Raw genomic sequence first — 21,210 nt, 5'->3', positions numbered from 1 at the left:
CTTGACAACTTTTATAAAAAATTCTTACAGTTTTTAATGCGACTGTTCACAGCAAAGCAAATTAAGAAACTGTCCATGTAGTCATCTGAGTGTTAAGATTTCAATGGCCATCCTGTTCTCAGTGCAAGTATCACTGACATTATGAACATAACAGAGCAAGATTTTGGAAAGCAAATTTTGACTTGGTATAAAATGACTTCTTCCCCTTCCTCAAACAGCCAGATTGAATTCTGAAGACAAGCTGTGTATATGTACTGCTATGTGTGGTGCTGTGCACTCAGACCTTACAGTGGTTTGCTTAAGATAAATTTACAAACATTATTAAAAAAAATAAAAAATGCTGGGAGAGTGAAGAAAGTAAATGCTAGATATTAAAAACCACATGGATAAATAATGCCTCTGTGTCCTTCCTTCCAAAACCAAACAAGAGCAAATCAAACAAACTCACCCCAAACCTTCTTCAGAAACCTTGGAATGCAAACACTGGTCCAGACCGTAACCCTTTAAATTCTGTACGAAGCAATGTTTCTTCAATTCTGTAAGCCCTGACCAAAGGGCTCGAGACCGCTGCCTGCTGTGCCTCACTCATGCTAAAATTTTGGAATTGTTAAAGCAGCAGCAAACACATTGAACTGTTTCCAAAAGAAACCCTCACATCTTGGATTACAAAGTTTATCATTTGCCTTGTTTGTAAAGAAAAGCAGCAATTTCCTTGTGCGACCTAGCGTTTGATTCTGGAGTGAAGGCTCTACTGAATTTGACAGGCCAAAGGATGTGCTCCCAAAATCTTTTTTTAGCAGTTCTTGCAGTGGTATATTTTCTGACAAAACATGAGTGCTTTTCTCTAAATAATCAGCTATATCTCCATGGAGGGAAGGGCAATCACTTTGTACAAAGCTTCAGGTTTGGACTATCAAAGAATTATTTTATTTAAAAAATTATTATAGAGGCAGTTGGCCACTGCTTAATTTGCAAATACCTAAGAAACCCTTGAAGCACGGGTATTTTCTGATCTGTGTAAAGTTCCCTCTGACTTGCAGATTCCTGCACTTCCACAGATGTTTTGTTTTGAGGAACTTGCCCCAGCAAAGAACAACATGTATCGAACGTTTCACTAATAAAAAAAGTCAACATTAAAAATGGCTAATTGAACGCATACAAATAAACATAGGCTGTGTAACCTCGGCCATTTCATAGTACAAATATTAATAACAGGAAAGACTGAAATTTACCCAGCAGCATGTACAACAGTGACTACACTGGATATACCTGACAGTGAAGGTTACAATACCAATCATCAGGTCTTCTCCATCCTGACGATGCCATTTACAACAGTAACTCTTCAGTTCTGCTTCGCTCTCCTAAAACGGATGGAAATAGTTATAGCAAATTGTTTCTTATGGAATCGCTTGGCGTCTTTACAAGCCACTCGCATTTGAAGCAGGATCCACGGATTATAGAGTATTCTAAAAGTACCCATGTAGGCTTTCATATGGCATTACACTGCAAAACAAATCCATAATGTGTGAAAACCAGGTTTATATCAACCTGCAGAAGCCAGTTGATAAAATTCATGGACCAATTCTTAAAATCTAAGCTATAAAGAGAATGAAATGTATTAAAAGATTTGAGGTTTATAAAAAGTAACCTTTTTATACCATATTTTTACTTTACAAAAATATTGAAATAATTCACGAGTTTTTCACTCTGCACCAGCTTTAAAAAAAATACTATCAAATTTTGACTTGCACCTTTAATGCTTCTGAAAGCACCATCAGGGGATACTTTTAACATAAAGGAGGATACCATTGACTAGATTTAGGGAGGTATTTAAAACCCAAAAGCTTGCAGCAAAAGCACTCTATTACAAGAGATTCAACGTAATTTTTAGACGCATCTGGACACAAGTCTTGAACAGGCAGAAGAGGATCTTCCACATAACTTGCTTATATTATACTTCGGTGAATATACTTACTAAGACGTGGCTGAAAGCCTTTAAAAGACATCACTTTCACCTTGGGTGGGAAAAATCAGAGCTGTCTCTACACGTTGAGAACTTGATTGGTCTTTCCTGCTTCTTGTTCTGGTAGGGCTCGTGCCACTCGTTATCTGTCCCTCAGGCAATATCAACCTTGCAGTTATACAATGTTTGGCACTAGAAGGGTATGGCATGTCACAGTCTCTTGTCACCCCTGCATACATTCACACACTGAATCATGCATTCTCAGTCCTGAAACAGAGAAGTTTCAGCGTGTTCATCTCCTCGTAGTTTCTTCCGAAATATCTGAATGGGGTCCTCCAAAAAGTTTAGAATACGAAAACTATACTTCCCTGTTCTTTTACACATATATATATATATTTTTGCAAATTGAACACTGAATCATGATTATCATTTAATTTACATCACTACGTGCTAGAGCTCCTTATTTCTCCTGAAAACCAGAAGTGAGCTGCATAGGATTTCTGTTGAAAGTAACATAAAGAACTTAAATTGCATTTTAAAAGACTTTGAAATTCCACAGAAAACAAACAGTTCTGGTAGTATTAATGTTTAAGACCTAATTAATCAGAATTTAGTTTACTTTCCATTGACAGCCTTACAAACATGACGATGTATCTTTTTAGTTAAGAACTATTTTGCAAACTTATTCTAACCTGAATCGTTGATTTATGGGAGTGTTGAAGACTACTATGCTCCTGTTTTTTCCCCAGAAAACAGTTTTCATAACAGCAACATTGAGTGCTACAGTTTTGTTATTTTTGAAAAGGGTTTTTTTGTTTGTTTTTGCCATTGATTATGCAAATATCAATCATTCATTTCTAAAATAAAATGCACTACTGGCTAAAGTTGAAAGCTCTGGTCAGAGCTTTCCTATTGTTTTGATTGTAAGTACTGTGCAGTCAGAGTTTCATAGCAGCACGGAGTCGTGGGTGAGTTTCCCCAGCTGAAGTAACGGATCTGTATATGTGGGTCAGGGTTTGGGTTCTTTTGAGGCTTTCAGGTGACGCTGCTGTATCAGTGTCCTGCAGATAGACTGCACACAGTGGATCAAATGATAATCATGATGATAGCCAGACTAAGAACACTACAGCTTGCTGCTCTACTTGTAGTATGCAGTTTAGTTATTCCTACAGCCCTATTGTCAACCCTTAATTTGGACTGTAACGTCGGAGCTTCTTCAAGCTGTGTTTTTGTTCCATTTACAATGTGGTTTCATATTCCAAGCGCTCCTGGATAAGGGCATCATCTTTATACTGTAGCCGTGGAGGAGCAGGGGAACATTCAAACGCTAAGATCGCCTTCCTCAGGCTCCTGTCCAACACGTGTCTCTCCCACGCTGGGTACCTGTTCCTGAACAGATCGATTTTAATGACAGACTCCTCAATCCTTGGTGGCCGGGATGAAGGTGTGGACGGTGCGGTGGGTCTCACCTGAAACACAGGCACACACCCATCCCTCTCCGCGAATTTTTGATCCCGCTCGCTCGTGACACTCCGGTTGTTGGAGATGGACCGTAGAGTGTTTGTTGCCACTTCTGGGGGTAGGGTGAAGGCAGCGGCAGGGTCCTCACAAGCACAGCTTGGTGACTGCCCAAACCTTGGTCCGTTGGGGTGAAAGAAGGCATAGTACATTAGCATAAAAACAATGCCTGTTAAAAAGCTGCTGAACACTACACACAGTGCTGGTATGGCAAATGCATCAGAGATTGGTGGGGCCTTGTACAGATACCAGAGAGCACTCAAGGCGGTGTTTTCTAAAAGGATCACAAAATAGTAAATGAAAAGCCTACAGCGTGTCCTTCCTTCCTTGACATTGAACCAGCTGAAGATATAGATTATCCCAACAACCATGTCGAAAACTATCTCCTCCCATTTAGTGATGCAAAACTCTGTCTCGCAGTGGACGATCCAGAAGGTCATGATGCACCAGTGCAGCACGATGAAGATCCCAAAGTACAGCTGGAAAACCGAGGCAAACAGAGCAAAAGTAATAACCCTTGCTGCAATTGTGAAGAAATGCCAGCAAAACTGGATTATAACAGCCATATAACTGATGGGTTTCTTGTCATCACGGGAGTCACGGAGGGCCTTTTGGTAGGAAGCCAAAGCCCAAGCCAGGGATACAAGAGATGCTGCAGCAGTAAGACCTAGGAGGAAACAGGAGATGCAGTTAAGGCATAATTAGTATATCAGCACTTAGTTGAAACCGGTGAGATCCTTGCTGCTTTAAATGCGCTCCTCACCACTCACATGACAAAATCTCTTGCTTCTCCTTTAGCTCAGTCAGCACTGAGAAATGGACCTCTGCTGCTGAGATTTCATTCCCCTTATAAGCACGCTGGCGTGTTGGATACACACGAACAAGAGTGGCTAGCAAACTACACTCTGAAAAGCTTCTCTAGCAATTTTAGGTTTGAAATGAATTCCTTAATTCACAGCTTTCAGCAAGTTGGGAATAGGTGTCTCTGTCAGCTGTGTGATTTAACAGAACCCACTGTTGTTATTGTTTTAAAGAAAGAATATGAATTTTCTGATATTGATAAGCCATTAAAGAAGCCTAATATAAAGCAACCAAGTCTTTCTAATTAAAATACCGGCATCATGTGCATATAAACCAAATCAATAACAATGTAAGCATAAATCTACATTTTTAAAATAAATTAATGTAACTCTTGTTACATCAAAGTTTAACTGCTTTACTCTTGCTGAGGGAAAAGTATTGCCTATTTTGATATTTCCACCGCTTTTAAACAGAATTTTAGTAAGTAGAAAATGTCAAAACTTAATTTTCTTCCAGTTGGAAATTAAATTAATTTTAGAAATGTTGGAATTTTCTACTGAATTAAAATTCTGAGTATAGATGCTCCTAAGGTAGGGAGTTTGTTCGTATCGCCATTCTGTCTCCCATATAGCGCAGAATTGCCTATTTATAAGGCCCTGAACTATAATATTTCTGGAAAACCTGTCAAATATTTTTCACAAAAAGAATTCAATATAAAACTATTTCTCATGAGATGTTCAAACATTATTTTTGTGAAAATAATTCATATTCACTAGAAAATATGAAAACCATAAAACAAATTTTTAAAAAAACCTTTCTATGCTTATTTTGAATGTGTATTATTCTTTTTTCCTCAAGTGAGTTTGATTGTTTTTGGTAGGTAAACTTAAAAAAAAGTTGCTTTGCAACTGAGTCTTAGTTTTTAAACTAATCTGTTACTTCCATACACTACCAGAAAAATGCCTTACACTCCCATTTAAGAACTGATATAGTTCAGCATAATTATTCAAATGCTTAACGCTTACATAGCATTCTGTTAGAAATGAATGATAATTCTTCTTTATAGATGATTAATTTTTATTTACTTACGACTCGTATCAAGCTGCTTTGGATGGAAATGGGAATTCAATTGAAATGCAAAAACCTGGCCTTTTTAGTGTATTTATTATCTAAATAAAATTGCAATAAATATGTTGTATACAGAGGAAAAATGTATGTATCATTTTATACTTAAAACTGGTTTATTACCAAAGCAAATTTTATATACAGTTAATGAATGAATTCATAAGTCTCAGCATCCCAGACTGAGAATTTATTCATAGACCATTTAAAGATAATGATGCTTCGGCTTACTCTATTTCTAAGCAGTTCCTTAACTTTGAACTAGTTATTGAAGTAAATCAGACTGAAATGAAGAAAACATTTCTTTTGTCTGCTGTTAACAGCTGTTTAATCATTTCAACAACCTTTGGTTCTGGATGCATAGACAGTATTTTTCTTCTCTGTTCAATAGCTTTCTTTAGAACCTAACCATCAAGAATATATTACTTACGTATTATAAATTTTATGCAAATTTTGTTAATACAGATTGGTAAGGTTAAGCCTAAATACATGTTGCTATTCACTTTTGAAAAAAAAAGTTTATTTTAAAAAAGAAAAATGTAGGTTATGGATGTAATACCTGATTCTGAAGGAAAAAAAATCTATTTAAGCAATCCGCCTGGCTTAACAAACTAAGATTTTGCTCAGTAGGTAGTACAGAGGGACTCATTGCTTTCCGGAGGGATTGTGTTTGCCAGTGTTTCTCCCTCAGTCACTGGCAGGGTGCTAATTACGTTGTGAGCTCCCGTGAATCCATTAATTTAAAAACCCTTTGTTTTAAAAATAAAAAGAATAATAAACAATCAGCAGAAATATAGAACAAGCTTAGGATTCCAGGGAGAATTTTTAATAAAACATCATTCTTCTTCCCATGCAGATGCCTGGAGGCCAAAACAGCGTTACTTCTGGAATCCTCCTTCATGGAGGGAATAAACTATCAGCAATGAAGACAGGAAGGAGACATGGTATAAATTGTTATTTTCATTTCTGACATGTATATTTGCTTTTCATGCTAGGCTGCCTTTCGGTGACCACTGCCTCTGGAGACAACACCAACAGCTGAAAATGTAAGTTCTCATTTTCCTGTAAGAATGTTTTAAGTATTGAAAAAACACAGTTCATTTCCCTTATGAAATGAAAAGTTGGGAAAGGCAGATGAATAGGATAAAAGATAAGAGAATCTTTCAATACAAATGAGCCACTTTGAGCAAGAGCTCAAAAATAGCATTATCAGCACAGGAAAGAATAATGTGAGAGAGAAATCCATGTATTTTCTTTGCAAATCTAACTTTAATGACCTCACACGCTCCCCCAGAGGTTTGTAGAGATAGCATCAGTTTTGCATTAGGAGGTGTAATATCATTCAATAATGCACACAGACTGTTCCAAATAAAATGTTAAAATTCATAGGAATTTCCAATGTTCTAATGCTAATTAATTCATAGTCATTGTCTGGGACAGAAAGAAGCAAGTACAACAGCAATGTAATTCTGTTATTTAAATAGTCATTAATACAGAAACATCCTTTGCTTTTACGGAACAAACTCAGGGATATTAGCATACAGGAGAGAAAAGGAGACAAGGGAATATACAAAAGGGAAAGACTGCCAGTTAAAGCATTATGTATCTACTCTTGTGCTATTGGCAATGGTGTTAGGGATACAGAATTGAGATAAGGCTAAACGCTCCATGGGCACCATCCATTTTTCCTTATTGATGAGACCAAGCACTAAAGAATTATTAAAAGTATAATTAATAATGAGAGCAATAATGTAAAAGTGATGCAAATGGCAGTTTGCTAATGAAGAAATGTCACTATTTAAATAATTCACTGGGAATGGTTAGAGATAAAGTGAATTATTGTGGCAGGGAATGGCTAATTCATTAATTAGAACATATCAATGCATTTGCTGAGTATGTGCTCGTAGAAACCTCTTTATCCATATTTCAAAAGAAGAACTAAAATAAATTTCTATTACTAGCAAAACAAAACTTTAAAGGCACTAGCACGGCACCAGGAAAAAAAGAATAGAATGTCCTATAGACATGAGGGAAAACAGATAATTTGTAACAACGCAGGTGGTTTAACTTCCGCAGTCAGGAAGGCTTATTTGCCATTCAGAAGTGAACAGAGACGGTTGGACCATGATCTGTGGAGCCACCGTTCATGAAGAACAAGCACCAGCTTTCCCGCTTGCTCAGCTGCAGCCTCCGCACTGACTCTTCGGGTGCCGCAGCAGCTTTCTGGTGTATTTGACAGCCTTGTATATGAGAGTCTTGTATTTAGGGTCTTGATCTTGGAAATCAAGATTAACTAGCCATTCTCAGTGAATATATACTCAAGAAACTATATCCTCATCTGTTACAGACTGTTGTCTGTAACAGTCCAGGAAAGCAGGAATTCTGTAAAATGGCCTTGGGAAACATGAAAGCATGTTCCTCTTTCTTCCTTTTCTAAAGCTGAACCTTCACATTTTTTCCGCAGTATATGATTTGGTCTCTAAAGTTCTGTCCTGAAGAGGAAAGAAACACAGGCTTTGCACAGGAAAAAGATCACTTCACATATTGCATCAGGCAAATGATGCTTTTGTTTGTTTCTAAAATGGACACCCAAAATCTCTGAATAGCAACTAGTCGGGAGTGTACCCACCCACCTCCAGCCTTCGTAGCTTAGCCCATCAACAATAGTCTCAATAGCGAGACTAGCCAATAATGCATTGTATTAGGACAACTTTCTGTCACGAACTAACTAGAAACTGTTTTGAGTGAAAAAAGGCAATTTAACCTCTTTTATTCTGTTAACGGTTTGCATTACTTAATTATATTATTGGTATAAAGGAATGACAACTTTGTAATTACAGATGAGATTCAGATGTCCTTAAGATAGTGCACTTCCTGTCTGAAAACAAAGAACAGAATTGCCTTGGTTGAATTATAATTTTAACTTCCTTCCCTGGAAATGATTCATTTCTCCATATATAAGAGATGTTCTTGCATTTAATAGAGCATGGCATATCTGCGCTGGTATTTTAAATATAATACCTAATACACTGCAAAGAGGTACAGCTCATTAAAGACAAGATAAAAAAACCACAAACATGACTTTCACAAGTGAAAGCAAACATATATGAGGGAAAAGAGAATATATACAGAAATGGATACATTCACAAATGTAATATTATTTCAGGGAAGCAAGCTGAAATAGCTACAGGAGAGCCAATGAAGTTCTCCTCAATGGCACTTGTGAGAAGTCTGACTGAAATGTTCATGAGTAATCCAAATAGAATTGCTCACAACAGGTAAGGGTTTTCCGTATTACATCTCTGCTTGGCAATTCACAACTTAATTGTATCCTGCTGACACCTCTGCCTTTGCATTATGGTTCTCCCAAACACGCACAATTTATTTAACTTTGAGGAAAACAGTTCAATGTCTAAGCAGCATATACTGGTTTGTATTTTTCTCCCACTCCCACAATATAATCTTGATTGGGGTGTAACTGAAAAAATATGGGTCTCATTCTCACACTAATTTTATCTTACTCCTGACTTGTACTTGAGAGAGTAAAGGCATATTCAGGTCCATAAACTACGTTTTTTCTAATCACATTAGTCCATAAATCCTATATAGAATAAGTACAGAACACCTCAGGTCAGCTGAAAACCCTACAAATGAATGAACAGATCAGAGAAAGTGCTCCTTGACATTCAACCTGATTTCTGAAATCAAACTCCTGCCAAGGCTTCTGTCTCTGCTTCATCCTTCCTTTTTAAACTTGTACTCATCATTTCCAGGAGTAAATTCATGTAAAAGCAGGAATACCAAACGCAGCAGGACATCTGGGCATGACAACATTGCCTGGGATCTGGGATCATGAAACACTTTTTAAGAAAGCCTATTTTTACGAGCTTCCTACCCAGCTGAAGAAGTGACATTATATGTATCCAAGCTTCCAGGTACTTCTCTGAACCAAAGCCACGGATGTCTAACATTCATAGTCCCCCTTAAGGCCTTAATGCTGTAGGAAACTGTATATCATGACTGCATCCCTCCAGCTTCAGAAACTGGCTTGCTATATTTACACAGCTTTTGCCATGCTGCTCTGCAAGTATTGCCACAAGCTTGACGTTCACGTGGAGGCTTGACAATAGTTTATGGGTTTCTGCACTGATTCTTTTATTCCTATACACTAGTGTGGCAATGTATGACATGGTATACACATCGTGCTTCCACATGTGGTTTCATACACAGGACGCTTTGCATGCTTCAGGGGCAGCTTTTGATCATATCAGGGACTGTGTGTCCAGGTTCTCAATATGTGTTTCATGCTCATGGGTCTCATTCCCTCACCAATACCGTGAGATGAAACCTAAAGATGAAGCTTACTTTTTTATGCTTTCCTATTATCTAAAGGGATAACAATATAAACTCTTGCCCTCACCTGGGTTATTTCCTTCCTTGATGACTGCAGATGTATCCTGCTGGGGTAAGCTGTAGCACTGTACTGAAGTATCCGTACTGGAACCTGTCCTTACAGCCATAAGCGTCTGTCCTCAGGTTTCATAGTCAGGGACATTTCATGTACAAGGATCCTTGCTGACACAGTCTTTGCTGGCACATTTCTTTTATCAGAAGAGGGGAGCACTGCTAACTTAATGTCTGCAGCCAGGTCAACCCCCTAAAATACGCTGTATGCTGATCTTAACATACTTTTCTGTACTCCAAGTTTTGCGGCCTTGCTGTCCAGGGTCATTCTCCATAAGCATGTTGCCAAGATAATCCTATTACTTTCCCACATCAACAAGTTTGTTTTACATTAGCTGTCCTAAATCATAGTCAAAGGCTTTCTGTGCAATTGAAATAAGCTGCTTGAGGTCAGAAAGGGACTTTTTTCTTCTTTCTTAGGGGCCACTAGATCTGATCGTGCCCAGATAGAAAAGGCAACCTACTGAAATATTCCACTTCTGTAGTTTTGCTTAGACTGTTCGTTACCGACAAACATGGGAGTGTCTGAGGATACGTCTCTAGTAGTTCATATTTCCAGTGTTTGCCACAGACTGCATTCACAACTGGGGATATTCAAGGAAATATAGATGGTTTCATTAGCTCATCTGCCAACATTCGGCTTAACTTTCTCCCACTGCCTACTGGGGTGGGGTAGTGCAGCATAAGGGATGACAGGAACCATTCCTTGTTGAAATGTAAGTCAGATTTATGCTTGACATTACTTCTCCTAAGTGTTACGTAATGCTTAGAGAACATGCTAGCATATATAGGAATAATTTCTCCCATGATTCCTTTCAGCTGTTTTCTATAGATACTTCTGGTGAGACAACTTCCAGCTGTTTCTTTAATTTGGCTCTCCACAACAACTTACCTTTGCCCTGGAAGTCTAGAAACATTATATATATTAAATGTTACTTTCAACCCTACTCATTTTACCTACTCCTAAATTTTTTCCAGCGGTTGTTTGGACTCTGTGTAGAGCACCAAAGTCAACTGACAAAAGTTTGGCTTACTGTACATACCTTTAGCAGATTCATAGGGCCTGTACCAGACACCTGCCTAATGATTTGCTTCTTGCTGCACTCAAGGTCATATCCACCTTAGCAAATCTAATTGTTAGACATACTGTTGAGATGCTTCTGCTGAGCAGCAATCCTGGTCATAGGTCTAAACAGGTCTACAGCTGAATGATGGTCATAATTTTATTTCAAGCTAACATCAAGAACAGTTTCCCTTTGTCTCTCCCTCAAATCCAAACTAAGTCTTTTACCCAAATTTTGTTGTTAGTATCTCAGGAGTTCTTTTGGAAACTATGAATAAAATCTACTACAGATAAAGAAAGTCAACTTAGTATGCAGGGACCACAAGAATCATAAAATTTGGACCTCTCCTGTCTTTCAAGAGACAGTAATTCAGGCCTCTCTTTCTCCACAGACAGCTAATGATGAAAGGGTTTTGGGACACAACATCCAAAAGCTCTGCTACCTTTTCATCAATCTGTAAAAGTAATTGACTCTTTAAGATACTTGAACTGAAGTCACACTGCCAGAATACGCTAGCTAAGGCCAGTTACTAGCTGAGTGAGTATCCTGGTGACCTCTTCTCCTCTCTCAGAAGTACATTTTCCTAGTATTTGTTACTTTCTTGTTCTTCTAAAGACGTGTTATATTTATAAATTACAATTCAGGGGTCCTTATTAGCCACTAATTAAGTCCAGTTCTTCACAGGCAGTGACAACCGTCAGGTACTCATGTATGTCATGCAGTCTGTAGGCTGCCAGTCTTGGCAAGACAGCATGAGATCATTTCTCCTGTTAGGAAGCTAAACTTAGACTTCTGTTCTTTCACAGCTAGACTCCTTGCCTGTTAGGTAATTTGGTATCTTTATATTCCAGTGAAGTATGTGCAGCATAAACATACCCACTGACTCCAGGCTCATTTCCATGATTTGTACATTTCTTTTTGGCAAAAAGTGCTTCTGATGTCTTGAGGTTGCTGCAAGTAGCTTATAGTAATCAAGGGATTATCTGGAGACTGCAGCAACTCCAAGCAGAACAAAACCTCTGCCATTACCTCTTGAGGAGAAACAACATCATGATAACATAATGCTAAGCTAAAGATAGGGCACCATCTATGGGAGAAGGCTCCATCTGCACTGCTCGTCCCAATGCACTGCACATATGGACACCTTCCATAAAGTCAATGGCAGAAGCAGAAGCACTTCTCCCTGCGACCCAACAGGAGAAAGAGAAAAAGTTGTAGTCTACTAGACATAAAAAATCCTGTTAAAACATAAGTTTTGAGGAAACACCTTTCTGTCGATGCAAATTTCTGTGATTTTATGTTTATTTTTCTGTTGAGCTTTGATATACTTTTGCTTATGCAACTTCTGAACAAAGTTTCTCTTGGTATATTCCACTGATTCGGAGGAACCAGCGACACAGATTTTCACTCCATGGCTGCTAACAAGATCGACTGGAATTCTTTTATTTGAAACACTTTGGAAAAATATTCATCAAGTGAGAAAAAAATGTACACTGTAAATGCCATTTAGATTATTTCAGTCTTTTATGAAAACAAAATACAGTTTTTCTTTAGGAATATGCAACTTTTTAAAAAAAAAGACATTGTACTTAGTCTACAACAGTGTACGGGAATGAATAAGGAGAAACTAAGTATTAGTACTTGTTTCTTTCACGCAGTCACTGTGGTCACCCGACCCAAGGACTGTATGCCGTCCTTCCCAGTCCACAGGGCAGTGGCCTGCCAGACCCTGGTGGCTGGCTCGGGGCCGCTGCGGGTATGCACTGAGCCCGTGCATCAAAAGACAGCAGGAAAGTAAAACTTCAGAATAACAGCTCTCAAAGCAACAATACAAAAGCCAGAACTAAAAAGTCCATGATTTGGAAACTCATCCATTAAAGTGAAAACACGGTGGTGCTAGAAACAGTATTGGTTTCCTAATCAATTCTGCATAAAACTGTTTTCTAATGTACTGGGTGTCGGTGCCCAGGTGCTGGCAGCAGGCGGGCGGGACACGCGGGGCGGCCTCTGTGAGGAGAGGCCAGGGGCTGCCCCATGCCAGACACAGCCGGTTCCAGCCGGTTCCAGCCAGCTCCAACTGAGCCACTGCAGGACCCAGCTGAGCCCGTCAGCCAAGATCGTGGCGCCTCTGGGAAAACATATTTAAGAAAGGGCAAAAACGCCTGATAGGCAGAGGAGGGGGGAAAAGAAGAAAGGAAGAAGAGCAGTGTAAGCACCAGGGTGAGAGAAGAAGGAGGAGGAGGAGGTGCTTCAGGCGCCGGTGGAAGAGGACCATGGTGGAACAGGTATTTCCCTGCAGCCTGTGAAGGACCACGGTGGAGCAGACATCCACCTTGCAGCCCGTGGATATTTCTTGAAGGAAACTGCAGCCTGTGGACATCCCACACTGGAGCAGGTTTATCCTGAAGGAACTGTATCCCGTGGGAGGGACTCCATGCTGGAGCACAGGAAAAGTGTGAGGAGGAAGGAACTGGAGAGACAAAGTGTTATGGACTGACCGCAACCCCCCATTCCCCATCATCCTGCGCCACTCAGGGGGAGGAGGTAGAAGGATCAGGAATGAAGGAATGAAGTTGAGGCTGGTAAAAAGTGGATGCAGGGGGGGAGGGGGTGGTTTAATTTGTCTTTGTTTCTCACTATCCACATCTATTTTAACTGGCAATAAATTAAATTCATTTTCCACAAGTCGAGTCTGTTTTGCCCGTGATGGTAATTAGTAAGGGATCTCCCCGTCTTTGCCCCAGCCCACATAGTTTTTCTTCCTATTTTCTCCCCCGTGCTGTTGAGGAGGTGGAGTAAGTGAGCAGCTGGGTGGGCGTCTGGCTGCAGACTGCAGGTCAATCCACCATATCCAATGATCTCACTGCAATATATTTCTGCATGCACAAACCGTACATGTGGTCATTAAAAAGCAACATTCAGGCTTCAGGGGCCAGGCTGTATCTGCTCCTTCCAGGACTACTCAAGAAAAAGACTTCCTTGCACAGGGATACATGGAATCATACCTCAAACTTTCGTAAACTCTCCTCTGAAATGTGTCCTGCTACTTGCTAAGACCCTACAAGGCACTGGCCAGCTCAAAGAATGGATGTCTGAGAATATCAAAGCTGCCACATAATTTCCTGAGATTTAATTAGATGATGTGGGAGCAGAATGCACCTAATACCCAGGAGGACTGGAAAGTTACTATAGTAACAGTTTTTCTATGTCTGTAGAGAAAAGTATAAATTCTGGAAAAAGGAAGAATATATCACCAGTTGTTTGTTTTAATTTAACATCGTCACAAGAAATTTACTATCTTCTCTTTTTTTTTAGTGAAACATGCACAAAATTCAGTACTTCAGTGATGTGTTTCACAGATGTAGATATATATTTAAAGTGAGATAGAATGATAACAATCAGTCAGTGTACAATATAAGGCACAGAGCTTTGCCTCATGCACACTGAGTGAATCCCATACTTGTGTTAAAACAGGCGCATAAGAATTCAAATGTTTCAAACAAGGGAGAAAACATCCTTCCAAGGAATATTTACCTTCACTTTAAAAATGCACATTTTTTTCCAGTCTGACTTTACCTTTGGTTTTCAGCCACTGATTTGACTGAAGTTCTGTAGAGTTCAAACAACTTCAGTGTAACATTTAACGGATCTTCAGAATTTTAAAAGCAAAAGTTTCCAGGACATCAATTTTTCACTTAGAAGCCTTCAGTACCTTTGAAATAGCATAATGTCAGGACATCCTTAGAGATATGTTTTTCTCTTTCTTTCTTTCTTTCTTTCTTTCTTTCTTTCTTTCTTTCTTTCTTTCTTTCTTTCGGGGGGGAGGATATCTCCTTCCCTTCTCAATATGCAATGATACTAGAGATCAGGGTATAATCTACAAAGAGGACTTGATGGTTAGTGGTATTTCCAAGCAGTTGTTTTTAAATTAATAGAACATACATGTGTCCAGTTATGTAAAGACTAAACTCTGGAAAAGGAGATGTGGACTTTGAAAGTCCCATCATATATTGAAATGATCACCCTGGCTGCAATATGGTGGAAGGTATCAGAAATAGTATCTGGCGGATCCAAACTATCTCTTCTAAGTATTTTTTTCAAGAGATACTGAATATCATAAAATACACATAACAGTATCACACTGGCTCTAGAAATGTCTGTTGAGGATTTGGAAGAGGAAGGGCTAAATCAGTATTTCAAATACACCAGAGATTTTTTTTTTTTTCCCCAGATATTGCACTAGCAGTGGCCAGCATCCAACATAGAGAAGACTAGAAACCAAGACATGTTTTGGCATGAAAAATATCCCAAATACCTTATACTAAGTCTTATTACAAATCAATAGCATGGGACCAGGTCACTGGCAATGAAACACTGACTCAATGCAGAAAGATAGCATGGGGCTGTTACTCCCCTTAAAACTCCTTAAGCCAGAAGTTTAGGGTCAGCTTTCAGTGGTTCATAGGCTTGTATTTGCTTTCTGAAAGGAGATAAATTTCAGCCTCATTAAGCAACTGATATTTCTCCCACTTGCACATTAAAGTCATTCTGAAGTTAGTACCTTATTTGACACAATTTGTCTAAGAAATATTTCATATATATAGCATTTTTCTGTGTTTGCCTTTTAAGCTTCTCTAAGCATTTCAGCTCTGAAGAGATGCTGAGGATAATGCCTGATGCGGTGCTCAGGGACAAAAGGCAATTAGTATCACTCTGAAAAGGAAATCGATTTAGCATTTGTGCAATCCCTCTTAGCAGAGGGAAAACTGGAGCTGTTAGCTTTGTCTGGTACATGATTTTAAGTTTCCTCTGGATCAAACGGAAACATTACAGTTCTCACTCTTTGTTATGTTTCTTTCACTTTGAAAAACTTCAAATACATTTTCACAATAATTCATTAAATAGACTTATTTTTCTGTTAGTAGAAAAGCAATAACTAACCTCCTCTCCCCCCTCCCAAAAGAAAATCCATATTTTCACCTACTGTGCCAATGATGTAAATTGAAGCAAAGTCTAAGTAACCGATTTGAAGAATATTCAGCGTATTCTGGGAAGTCTGGAGATTAATTCTGGTTCTACCTCGTGCCCAGCTTTGGATTATTTTAGATGTCATGTTTATATCTTTGTCTTCAATATTAGTTATAAAGCCATTTGTTATCAGTAAGGAAGGTCTACAACTATATCTCTACCTATCTCTGATATATCTAGAATATGTCCACATGATATACATAGGTAAATATTATGTATCTGTCTACACTTTATAGGTACAGTATATTTAGATTTATATACTGCATACAGACAGATAAACTGGCACAATTTGAAGACTCCAAGAAAAATAATGACTCAACATTTCCTCTGAAAAGCTTTTTCAATATTTATATGTGGTTTGTGCCAAAAAATTGCACCTCATTGCAAGATTAAATTAATCTAAATTCAGTTTCTGGTGCTTGTCTAGAAGACTGAAAAAGCTTCCCTGGCTTCTGCTATCAAACATTTTTTTCATGTACAAGTACCCATAGCGGATGATCGAATTACTTCAACGTTTTCCCAATATTCTGGGCTGATCAGTCCCTTAAAGTCTTATATCCAAATGGTTGATCAATGGCCTCTGGGACTATTTTATTCCCCTCCTTTGAATTTCTTTCAGTATCTCCATCCTCCAGGAGGTGTGAGTCACAGAACAGGGCACAGGCTTTTAGTAGTGGTCTTATTGGTGGTGTTCACAGTGATGTGTCAGTTGTGTATCTTCCTTCTACACCCATGGATTTTGATCCATGGGTGGATCAAAGGCTTGAAGCCACAACCTGACACTGAGGTCTCACAAAAAAGCTCTTCTCTCCGCTGACTGCTGTGTCATCTTCTGAATTACTGTTTTTTAAGACAGAGACAGTCTGTGTTTCTGATTCCCAAATACACTTTTCTCTATTAAAACATAATTAGTTGGATTTGATAATTTTGACCAAATGATTCAGATCAACCTGTGATGGTAACCTGTCCTACGCACTATTAACTACCCTCACATCTCTGTGCAAAGCCTAGGAAAACTTAACCAGTCACTGGAAACCCAGCCAGCAAATATTACATATCATCATTCATAGTACTATCAAACAAGATGAGAGCAAGGACAGGTGTTTGGTAGGTGCTGCTAAGCATTTCCTCACTCATTCTTTCTTAATTTTCATATCCATCTAGAAGACAGCTTTTAGTTCATTTAATGTGAGCCCTACTCACTCCTACTTCAAGATCTCATATGATTTTAAGTCCCATGAACTTAAAAAGAAATAAATACATTCTTCATTATAGTCGCTGTCACCATTCTAACTTGTAAGCTTGTCAATGAAAGATAACAGGCCTGGGTAACAAGACCTAACATTCATGAAACAATTGTTTGCAGAGTTTTACTACCTAGCCTCTAATTCTTTGTTAGCTGAGTACGCAGTTAACCTTTCTACTATACTGAATTAATGTCAGGCTAATCTATACTTACTTTTTAGCTCTGTGCACCTGTTCTTTTATCATTTTAAGACTTGTTTCTTTACGCAACTGCACATCAGTCTGTTCCGTGGTAAGTTTTAAGAATGATCAAGTGATGTCAACAGAATTCGACACAGAAATAGATGTCTCAAAGATACCAAGTTCTGTAAAGTTCAGGGAAAACGGCAGCTAGAGAAGGGTCCAAAGAAGTGTTCCCACTGAAAGGAAAGCAGACTTCAGGCATTTTTATTCCAAGAGCCAGGGACCAATTAGTAAGTGAATAAATATGTTCCTGGCAGCTGGCAAATCCACATAGATAGAACTTTGAGCTAACACCAGCAGATATTGCCTCTTACCCATCCAAACCCAGAGTCATGAGAGAGAACTGGGAACAAGGCAGAGAGTGAACAGTACAGAGTGGCAATCCAGGGGATCTGAGGAAAAACTGGAGATATTTTGAGGGCAATGGTTCAGGGCAGGGTAGGAGTAGCAGACACTGTGTGAGAAGGCTGTGAGGACATTATGTGTTTATTCCTACAGTAGGGATAGAAAGAAGCCAGTGGTAAATAAGGCTTCATTACTTTTGCTGCTTGAAGAACCTATGAAATTATATTAATAGGCATTCTGCTTTTCTGGAATTCACCTGCTTTTCCAATATTTTGTTAAAAATTAATGTTTCAGTGTCTATAGACATCTGGAACAGGGTCCTCCAAGCGGAGACAGTATAGTTCAGGCTGGAAATAGAACTCAAAGAGGGCCGCGTAACTGGAACTCAGAGACTCAGATTACGTTTTAGACATTACTGAGCATCTACCTCAAAGGGTAAAGAAATGGGTATTAGTTTTACAGCAGTGTGACTTTAAATCAGGTTCTCTGCAGACACAAAGGGGGAAGTGGCAGTTAGCTGCATACCTAATATTTATTTGATTTATTGGTTTGTTGATATGGTGTGACAGCAAATTAGCAAGGCATTTTTTCTGACACTGAAGATGATCAAGAAGTTATCAATTCCCATCACTGGCACATTTTTACAAACAGAATAACAATAACAAAGCATTCAATCTACACTAGTAACCTAACAACACTAAACATTTCAATACAAAAATCCAGTCTTTTCTCAACAACAGGAGCAGTAGCAACAACTGATAAAAACTCAGAAGCAGTAGCTCTAAACCTATTCGTGAATACACCACACCAACAAGATGCCTCCACTCTGGTCCACCTTAATCATCCTGATTTGGAGAGGAATCAGGATAGAGCACGTACCCACGATTGCGGGGAGTAGGGTGAGGAATATGCTATTTCCCTTCAACTTTGGTAGTGGTCTGGATGTGCAACAGTGAATGACTCCTCATTCAGCCTGCAGAAAAGAAGCTTATCCCTGCTACTACTACATTTAGATAACTTGTGCCTCTCAGTCAATTAAAAACATAGCTATTCCTCAGAAAAGAGGGTTCATAGAAAGCCCTCTGAGCCATGCCACAAATACACTAACAAAGAATCAAAACCAATACCATGACAAACAAACATCACATTTCAATATTTGAAAGGTAATATGGAAATATGCTTCAAAGAGTTCACATTCCCAGTTACAGCAAGAAAAGGTGTCATGCTCTATTTGCGTAAGCTATCTTCCACAGAGAGATGAAGTAAATAGGCAAAAACTTTTTTTATAATTGCAGTTCTTATTGGAGCAAATGCAAAATAACTTTCCCCAAACACTCAGGCACTGGTGGGTGCACAATATTTCACATTAATCAGAAATCAGAAATCCATTCATGCATGTAGATTGTCTCTACAAGTTTTAATGTTAGGATACCAAAATAAGCTGTATTGTGAGATATTAGTATTTAATTGGATCTCTAAGCACTTTATGGCCCAGTTTTACCCTAATGAATTCTAACATTTTTCTGTTGCTATTACGGACTGTTTTGGAACAACGTATTATGGACATTGATACTAGCTTAGGAATAAATGCAACACTCTTGCAATAACCTAATATACTTAAATTATTAATTTTTTTTTTTTCCAATCTTAACGTGATTTGGGAGGCAGGAGACAGAGAGACTTTGTTTTGTTTAGGATTAGAACAATATATGAGTACAAACTTATTTAGAGATTTTCCTTATTCTGTTTTTGAAAAGTAAGGTCTATCGAGGTGCAAGACTGTGAGTCAATTTATGCTTTCTCAGATACTCAATGCTTCCTTCTCCTCTCATAAAATAACTGCCATAAGCAATAGCTTAAACATCTCATCCATTTTGGTTCTGCATCTTTTTCTTCCAGTGTTTCTGCCCCTAGAAGTCTTCAGCATCACCTACCTCCCAAGTGTTCCCTGAGACACCTCCCTTTCCTCTTTCTCACCTCAGTTGCAAGGTTTTCAAACTACTCTTTTCCCAATGCTCCTCATATTTCTTGCTTTTCCACAGGTTTCCCAGCTCCTATATGTGTTTTCTGTAGAGGTGCTCCGAACCCCCAGCCCTGCCTCCTCCCTTCCCATGCCCATCTCACCTGGTGTCTCCCCAGTCCCCATGGCCGTCCCAGCACTGGGGCAAGGTGCCCAGGCCTCTGCTTTTACATACAACTCCTTGATGACCGGGGCATTGAGACCATAGCTGTCTGGTTCAGGAATGTGTTGTGGTCCACCATAAAACCTAGACAGCTACCATCTTGTGCTCACTTCTCTCGGTGGCAGGCTGTCTCAGCAACGCACTGCTCTGGTGTCCAGCCTGTATACAGCCACAGAAAGGTTGTACCTATTTGTTGTTCTTCAGGCCTTCCCCCCAAGTCAGCTCTTCCACTTTCCTTAAACAGCCAGTTCTTTCAAAATCCTGTTAAACAACTGTGGTGTTTTGTTTTGTTTTGTTTTTAAAAGATCCTCCTACAGCAATGAATTTCATAGAAAACTAATATTCCTGTTAATTTTAAAAAAAGTTAGTTTTATTAACTGCTTCATATTTTAATATGAAATGTCATACTGAAGAAAAAGGTCTGCTTGTGTGACTAACTACCAAGTAAGCAAAGGTATTCACTGCTTCTCACTTTTTCCAAAGCAGCCCTCATTATCTAGGGCATTTCAATTCACTTTCTTCTGTTTTGACTAGCTCTCCTACTTGCTGAATTATGTCATCAGAATAACCCTTGCCCTGTGCCTCTATTCGGTTTTATTACCTCTCTTTCTCATAACGAGGTGAGAAAAACCTGAATACAATAGTCAAGTAATCAAGGTAAAGTTCCGTAGAATGCAGGAATATATTTATAATTATTTGCTGTCACATTGTATTTCTGTCTGCATTAAAATAATTTATGCTATTCACAGAGTATGTAGGTCCATAAATTCATAATTTAACATTAAAACAGATAAAATTATAGGCATGATCTCAATACACCCTATTCTCAGTACAATTGCAAGAGTTCATAAACTGTGTATCTCAAAGGCTTATAGGAAATGTGAGTGATGTTTGTGCAAAAGATGTGTCTGCCAATATTCAGTTAGTAAAACATTATTTCTGTCCCCATTATAAGATTCCCTCTCCTTTATCTGTGCTGAAAAGGTGGCAAAACTTCCCCTTATAGCTCCATTGTCTTCCTCTAAGCTCTTTAAGCTGAGCAACATATTAGCTCCCAGAATGTGCGTATTCCTGTGAATGGGACATTTTAACAATGCTTTGCAGGTCTAACACCTTTTCTCAAAATATTTTAGTATTCTCTATAGTCATTACATTATTCTTAAAATAGCTCATGAAGAATGTCAGTATGACATCCATTTTCCTGATGGATGAACCAGGGAGAGAGGAACTGAAA

At 38.7% G+C, this 21,210-nt stretch overlaps 1 protein-coding gene across 1 annotated transcript in view; it reads right to left on the bottom strand.

Moving 5' to 3' along the window:
* Positions 1-3,201: 3,201 nt before the first annotated feature.
* XKR4 (XK, Kell blood group complex subunit-related family, member 4) overlaps positions 3,202-21,210 on the bottom strand; it is an 85,889-nt gene continuing 67,880 nt past the window's right edge. Inside the window, exon 2 of the mRNA XM_009332062.1 lies at positions 3,202-4,148. Coding sequence (XP_009330337.1) covers positions 3,202-4,148 — 947 coding nt within the window. The remainder of the gene's footprint in view (positions 4,149-21,210) is intronic.

Source organism: Pygoscelis adeliae, unplaced genomic scaffold (assembly GCF_000699105.1).
Source record: "Pygoscelis adeliae isolate BGI_AS28 unplaced genomic scaffold, ASM69910v1 Scaffold98, whole genome shotgun sequence".
Classification (NCBI taxonomy): Eukaryota; Metazoa; Chordata; class Aves; order Sphenisciformes; family Spheniscidae; genus Pygoscelis; species Pygoscelis adeliae.
This window is presented reverse-complemented; position numbering and strand designations above follow the sequence as displayed.